At 35.0% G+C, this 6,734-nt stretch overlaps 3 protein-coding genes across 4 annotated transcripts; 2 read left to right on the top strand and 1 right to left on the bottom strand.

Moving 5' to 3' along the window:
* Positions 1-169: 169 nt before the first annotated feature.
* LOC114526413 (serine/arginine-rich splicing factor 7-like) lies at positions 170-2,475 on the top strand. Of its 2 annotated transcripts, none has more exons than XM_028548012.1 (5): positions 170-618; positions 1,275-1,325; positions 1,499-1,576; positions 1,707-1,772; positions 1,842-2,475. In XM_028548012.1, the coding sequence occupies exons 1-5, from the start codon at positions 266-268 to the stop codon at positions 1,966-1,968; spliced, it is 675 nt and encodes a 224-aa protein (XP_028403813.1). In that variant the 5' UTR covers positions 170-265; the 3' UTR covers positions 1,969-2,475. The 2 variants fall into 2 exon arrangements, with proteins under 2 accessions (XP_028403813.1, XP_028403812.1); XM_028548011.1 differs by having other exon boundaries at positions 1,496-1,576.
* Positions 2,476-2,494: 19 nt separating this feature from the next.
* On the bottom strand, positions 2,495-3,796 carry LOC114526485 (ribitol-5-phosphate xylosyltransferase 1-like). Its single transcript, XM_028548099.1, has one exon. It carries the CDS (start codon positions 3,794-3,796, stop codon positions 2,615-2,617), a length of 1,182 nt encoding a protein of 393 aa, XP_028403900.1. The 3' UTR covers positions 2,495-2,614.
* Positions 3,797-3,822: 26 nt separating this feature from the next.
* Positions 3,823-6,571, top strand: LOC114526471 (mediator of RNA polymerase II transcription subunit 8-like). The gene is made up of 10 exons (XM_028548081.1): positions 3,823-3,917; positions 4,503-4,612; positions 4,830-4,864; positions 5,048-5,157; positions 5,251-5,293; positions 5,425-5,522; positions 5,694-5,784; positions 5,895-5,963; positions 6,078-6,134; positions 6,428-6,571. The coding sequence occupies exons 1-10, from the start codon at positions 3,912-3,914 to the stop codon at positions 6,544-6,546; spliced, it is 738 nt and encodes a 245-aa protein (XP_028403882.1). The 5' UTR covers positions 3,823-3,911; the 3' UTR covers positions 6,547-6,571.
* Positions 6,572-6,734: the final 163 nt, after the last annotated feature.

Here is a 6,734-nt window from a genome sequence, read left to right as displayed (position 1 = left end):
TATGATTTATATACAGTAGTAATAAGAGCTACATATGGATGAAGAATCTGGTATTGCTACCACTACCAGACAAGTTGCTCACTCTGACACACCGAGTGACACCAAGTAACGAGGAAAAATTGTCACTGGCCTTATTATTGCGGGCAAACATGCCAACGCACAGCCACAATGCATTGTGGGCGAAGCAATTAAGAACTCTTTCATCAGTTGTTTCATGAGCAAATTTTAGTTCTTTTGTGTGGATATTGACATATTGTTAGTCAAAATGACTCGAGTTTACGTCGGGAACCTTGAAGATGGCACATCAAAACGCGATCTTGAACGTGAGATGGAGTCCTACGGTCAGTTGAGAGATGTTTGGGTCGCCAGAAATCCTCCGGGTTTTGCGTTTGTTGTGTTTGAAGATAAGCGAGACGCCGAGGACGCCGTGAGAAATTTGAATGGCCGAAGACTTTGTGGCTGTCGTGTGCGTGTTGAGATAGCACGAGGTCCTACACGAGGTGGTCGTGCAGCTAGACTTGGCTTGACAGAGAAGTGTTATGAATGTGGCAGGATAGGACATTATGCTAAAGATTGTACTCGCAGGCCAGGTGCTGGCGGTAGCTCATCTCGATATAGGTTTGTAAATTTTAGCAGCGTGGAAATTTAATTTGTATGTTCTTTCATAATTATTGGCCAAAACCATGGGTTTCGTCAGCGCAAGTGCGTCCTGTTAAGCATATATAGCACAAGGTTACATCAGTATAAAAAAGAAAATGTTGTTGGCACCTTTCAGAACCCCTCTTATGGATGGATGTATGTATATGTTCATCATAGTAAGAATGATATTATTTGACAACCCAGGTCAACTATGCAGGTGTCTACGCAGCGTACATCGCAGCTCATCGCAGACATCTTTTACCTTGCTTGACTTTACCATCGTAGCACTCTCTGAGCACCATCAACCTAGTATCAAATTTTCATGTCTTCCTAACCCACAACCAGCCAACTTTTGCAGCATTTGCTGTTATCTACTGTGAAAACAGGTATTACATCATTTATCTACCATAGATGGTTTATCTATAAAAGAGTTTCAAAGAAAAACTTTTTCAGCAGTAAATAATTTTAGACTGCGTACATATATACATCATTTTTTTAGATTTAATAGACATTTCCATTTGCAGGTTTGAGTTTTAGATAACAAAATCATTATGTAAAGATTTGGCATTTTAATTCTTGGCCACGAACCTATGATGTTGACAAATTTTAAAGTTCATGTTATTGTATCTCTCAAGGTCTCGCTCACCAAGGAGGGGTCGGTCTAGGAGCAGGAGTCGTTCTCCAAGGTAACAATGCAATTCACTTCTCTTTCTGAAAAAAAATAATAATTATTTTCTTTGTCATATGATTTGTGACCTGAATTGAAGAGTGTCCATGCTAACCACTAAGTGATGCTTCTTTACTCAACACTATCAATTTAAATAAGTAAATGAAGTTGTATATGCCTATGGTATAGAAGAAGACGACATAGATCCAGATCAAGATCAAAATCGGAGTCTAGATCCAGATCTCGTGATCGTAGACGAAGAGAATCAAGGTTAGGATTTTAATCATTTTAATAGGAACAGTTTATTGTAAATATTGGTTACATGTGTTGTTATTATCTGAGATAAAGGCTACAAATAAAGAAGTTGTGTGTGAAAATTACTATTTCCCTCCCAAATCAGGTCACAGTCAAGGTCAGAGGAAGAGAAAAGTGGGTCTGAAGATGAAGGAAGAGCAAGAAAAAGAAGGTAATTATTCTGTTATTAAGGTGATTGATTTTGATAAATTAGCTAAAACATCATTTCATAATTTAAAAGCTCTGAGAAAAAAGATGATGAAGAACATACTAGAAAAGATGAAGATGATGATGAAAATGGATATGAAGATGTCACAGAAGCAAAAGAAGATGATGATGCTGAGAAAGACAATGGTGATGATGAATGATCAATATTAATCATCACAAATTTCCAATACAACAGTTATGCCTGCATACTGTACCCTGTATATATATATTAAATATCTTATCTTCTATAATCATGGATACCAGGAGGAAATGGGATATGATAAGAAATGACTGTGGCTTTTGATATTGTTTTTATGCCTTGTATTTTATTCATGTGGTTGCACATAATCTACATGTACAGCCTGAGCCTGACCTACGTTTTAGCGCTACCACTTTACTAATTATACATTTGGTAAATGAGTGTAGAATTGAATTATGTTTCATGCCAAATGATTGAGCCATGTTTGTGATTGTATGCTGAGAGTGCATTAGGAGAGAACAGTTTACCTGAATGTTACTGCTGTGGCTGGTTTATTATGCTGAAAGAACAACATGCTTACTGAGTGTCACAGAACTCACTCTTAGCTAAGTTCATACTGTATTGTTTGAAATGAAAACGTTCAGGATTTCATACACAGTACAAAACTGGACCAGGATACCAAAACTGAACAAATATAATGGTAATTGCAATAATATTATTGCCATTCGACATTTTATTAACAAGGAAATAAATAATTTCAATTAGATTTTGTACAGAAATCCATGCTATAATAACTATGTAAATTACATGATAAAAATACCTAGGAACTAAAATCTCTTTTTAATTTCAGCAACAAATGATTTTTGAAGTTTCCTACGAAATTTCCAATACCATTGCAATACATTTTCTCTCCTTTGAATTTTCTGTTCTTTGGTCAACAGTTTTTCATTGTTCAGAATCTCTGGTAACTCAGTCCATGACTTTAGATAAATAAAAGGTGCATTATGTTGTTTTAGAAGTCTTAAAGGTGTATCTGAGCAGTTTCCTGGTGTTTTGATATCTTCAACAACTGGCACAGAACCATAAGAACAAGCCTCGTATAGGCGATAACATTCAGTGTTTATTCCAACAGGGGCTAAGGTCAAATCACTGTGTAATAAAGCCTGATAATATTCGTCTGCAGTTTCTTTGCTTTCATTTGGCTGCCATGTTTCCCTGAGTCTCAAATAACAAATAGTATAAAGTTTATGCTTATAAAAAATCCTTTGCAGAGTTTCTCGTGATGAGTTGGGATATACTGTTCCGAGAAAATTGCACACGTATGGCCTATGATTTGAAATATCATCTTTACTCAAAATAACATTAGGAAAATTCCTATACGTAGCTACCCCTAAAGGCCATTGTAATATTGTATCTCCTTGATTTGGAATGTCATAAACAATATATGCTAAATTAACAAGTCCGCCATGTTTCACCATATATGGTGATAACCAATTGTTGTTACATTGTTCATTGCCTAACAGTATAACAGCAACATTCTTTAAGCTATGAAATTTTTGAAGAGATTTTAACCACCTTTCAGCAAACCTAATTTTCTCTTGGGCTCTGCCATTTATTATTAGAACAACATTTTTAGAATTTTCTGGTACAGTCTGGGGAATAATTCCTGGCCCAGTTCTAAAGATAAACTTGATATTGTCAATGGTTTTTTCACCTAAACTAACAAGTTCATCTTTTTGTTGTTGTAAGCTTCCCTCCATAATATGCTCCCAAAAATATAATCCAATTGCCGCCTTCCCCCATACTTCAACTTTTTTCAGTTTCTCGATAGAAAAATTTTGTATGTGAACTCTTTCCGCTTTTGTTTCAGGCTTACTACTTGTACTCTCCAGTAAGTTATATGTAGAGTAGAGTGTAATCATAAAGTATATAGCAAGTATAATCAAACCGAACCAAATATATATTGATCGCCTTTTTCGCAATTTACGACCGCCATATTGGAACGTCATTTTGCGCATGTCCGGCAGTATTTTCGAATTCAGACTATTTCACTAATTTTGACTTTTTTCATTTTTTGACCATTGAAGATCCAGACAGTGTTTATTTGTATGGACTAAAATAAAAATGCAGGTATTATAAATAGATTTTATTTGGTTTTTTAATTTTTTCACCCATAAAACCTGTAGATCATATACTCAAAAGCATAATTATATATAAATTTCAGTGAATAATTAATCAACCCCCAAACAAAACTTCAGACTCCTAGTTGTAATGATCAGGTGGCCAGCTTGAAAGTGTGCAAATTGCATGCTAAAAAATAATAGTAAAAAAATAGAACACATCAAAATTGTGTGTCCAATACTCGGTTGCATGGTATGTACATACAACTGATACAATGGCAACTGTGACTGTGTTTATTTGGGCTAACCTGTTACCCCACCTGTTTCCAACCTGGATGATTACCATTAGAACAATAACTATTACCATGATGCAATTACTAAGGGAAGGATATACACACTAGCTGTCCTTTGCAAACCAGGTGTAATATAGATGGGGTCATGCACATGTGAGAAAATGTCACTTTTGTGCCATTTTCCCTAAGTAGTTTTACTATGTGCATACATACAATTAAATAAGTGTGGCAGTGATTTAAAAGCAATATCATTACAATGGCTTATATCCTTTTGAATTTTATTACTTTTAAATTACTCCTAGGATGAGAAAATACTAGAAACGACACTCGATGCTCTATTGAATCGTGTTCAAGATTTAAAAAATTCATGCCAAAGTTTTCTGATGAAAATAGAACATCAACAATTAACCTGGTGAGTTTTAACCATAAATGTATTAGAAAACTCTAAGATATATATCTAAGATCCGCCCTTGTTCTGCCTTTGAGTTATTTTCTTTTAACCATAAATGTATTAGAAAACTCTAAGATATATATCTAAGATCCGCCCTTGTTCTGCCTTTGAGTTATTTTCTTTTTTGTACTTGCCCTAATAATTACTAGTGAGCTTACAAATATATAATTTTTTACAGGCCACAAGTTCTCGATAATTTTGCAGTCATTTCAGGTATATATTGCGAATTTGGCTGAAATTTTTAAATTTATCAAAGTATGATTTTATGTGTTCAAATGTCTCAAAATATATCAATATCTTTATCCACTAAGTATACACTAGCTGCTCCTGATGGGCAAAATTTATGAATAGTTCAGCCTATTCAGGAACCTAAGTTGACTATTCCTCTTTGTACAGGTCAAGTTAGCACTCTGTTCAAAGTAATTAAAAATGATAGAATACCAGTACTTCGTAACCTTGTTTTGTTGCCATTGTTGGTTCAACAAGAGCCCGATGCTGACTTACAGGTATAGAATACAGCAAAAGATGGTTTTACTGAGGGATTGCTACTTGCCTAAAAGCAATATTTTATAGTGTGTATTATTTGAAATAATTTTTAGAAATCAACGGAAAGTCGTATCCAGGCTTTTAACCACGAAGTTGGTAAGTTTTTAGCGTTTAAAGTTTGTTCTTTATTTCTGATCTGCTTGAATAGAATTAGAAAGGAGCAAGGCTTTGAAACAAAAACAATTGGATGGGATTGTTTAATTTAAGCTTTTTTGTATTTTCTGCAGTGCCTGATCACCTGAGGACAAAATATGAACCAGAAGTGGAAGATAAAGAGAGAGTTTTATCAGCCACAGCCTCAAACATGTCCAGTGAATTAACACAGGTAACCAAACTATCCATGTTTGTATGGAGATGGAGATGCCAAGATATTGCAAGATAATCAGCTATTATCATTATCACTGTTTATCTTGGTACTTTACTCCAGAGTAATTAAGGCATGTTTTTCCCCTGCCCCATTGTTTTTACACCTTTACTTTCTTTCCATGTATTTTAGAGACAAATTGCTGATTTTAATGCAACTTTGTCAAGCTTAGTTGAAATGATCAGTGCAGCACGAGATGATTGGGAAACTGATCAATCATCAGGTTGGAAATATTTAGATCATAGAAATGAACTAGACTAGCGAAATTGTGTTTAATGGCAAATTCACTGTTGTGTGTTGACAGACAATTCTGTTATTTTTTCCTTGTAACAGCTTCCAAGTCATCTGCCAATGTGAATGCAGATGTACCAAAACTTGTAGGTGCCATAACATATGGTAAAGGTGGGTATACCTCCAGCCTTTTGCAACAAATAAAATAGCCTAGAAAAACTTCACATCTTGCCTCCCAACTCAATGAACATTATCCCAACCTTAATTCGAATCAATATTTGACAGGATTATCCTCAAGCTTGTCATCAGGCAGTTCATCATCTCATAAATCTTCATCTCAAGGTAATGTGGCGATTGGGTCAGTTTATTTGAACCCATTGTACCTATAGAAAATACCGATACATGCATGCTATCCCACTTCTATAAGCAGTTGCTATATTCACAGCAAATATCCATGTGGTACACATGCTTAGTTGTAAATGTTGCAAATGTTGATCTATCACAATCGTTTGCTCAGTTATTTCTTTGCATAAAGTTCACGGGTTTAAAATTTTTAACTTATTTTCGTAACAACGTGTGACGTAATGTAGTGCTATAAGAAATTCAGCATTGATTGTATACATATCTCACTATAGGACGTCATTCGTCTTCACAACGTTCTAGCACAAGTAGTTCTGGAAAGGTATCGAGTGCTGTAAAAACTGAACTTAAGACGAAAGTTGTGGATGCAAGCAGCCCATATGGAACGAAATAAACGAGTTTATATCTTATTTATTGCATACAATCCAGTGACATTGCTGGTGTCTACAAACAGTAAATCACAGCAATTTATAGAGTAAGATGAAGATCACCTGAGTTGCAAGTCAAGTTGTTCTCTGAGCGGTACGGTTACAAGAACTCATTGTACATGGAATAAGTCACAATAACTGAGTAAATTACTTG

This window comes from Dendronephthya gigantea, unplaced genomic scaffold (assembly GCF_004324835.1).
Source record: "Dendronephthya gigantea isolate DGI-Jeju-01 unplaced genomic scaffold, DenGig_1.0 000038F, whole genome shotgun sequence".
Classification (NCBI taxonomy): domain Eukaryota; kingdom Metazoa; phylum Cnidaria; class Anthozoa; order Malacalcyonacea; family Nephtheidae; genus Dendronephthya; species Dendronephthya gigantea.
Note: the sequence above shows the minus strand (reverse complement) of the source record. Positions and strands in the feature narration are given on the sequence as shown.

Coding starts and splice junctions, on each gene's coding strand:
- LOC114526471 (XM_028548081.1), top strand. Junction 5,964..6,077: donor TGCCATAACATATGGTAAAG/GTGGGTATACCT, acceptor AATATTTGACAG/GATTATCCTCAAGCTTGTCA. Junction 6,135..6,427: donor TCATAAATCTTCATCTCAAG/GTAATGTGGCGA, acceptor ATCTCACTATAG/GACGTCATTCGTCTTCACAA.
- LOC114526485 (XM_028548099.1), bottom strand. CDS start 3,796: ATGACGTTCCAATATGGCGGTCGTAAATTGCGAAAAAGGCGATCAATA.
- LOC114526413 (XM_028548011.1), top strand. CDS start 266: ATGACTCGAGTTTACGTCGGGAACCTTGAAGATGGCACATCAAAACGC. Junction 619..1,274: donor GGTAGCTCATCTCGATATAG/GTTTGTAAATTT, acceptor GTATCTCTCAAG/GTCTCGCTCACCAAGGAGGG. Junction 1,577..1,706: donor CGTAGACGAAGAGAATCAAG/GTTAGGATTTTA, acceptor CTCCCAAATCAG/GTCACAGTCAAGGTCAGAGG.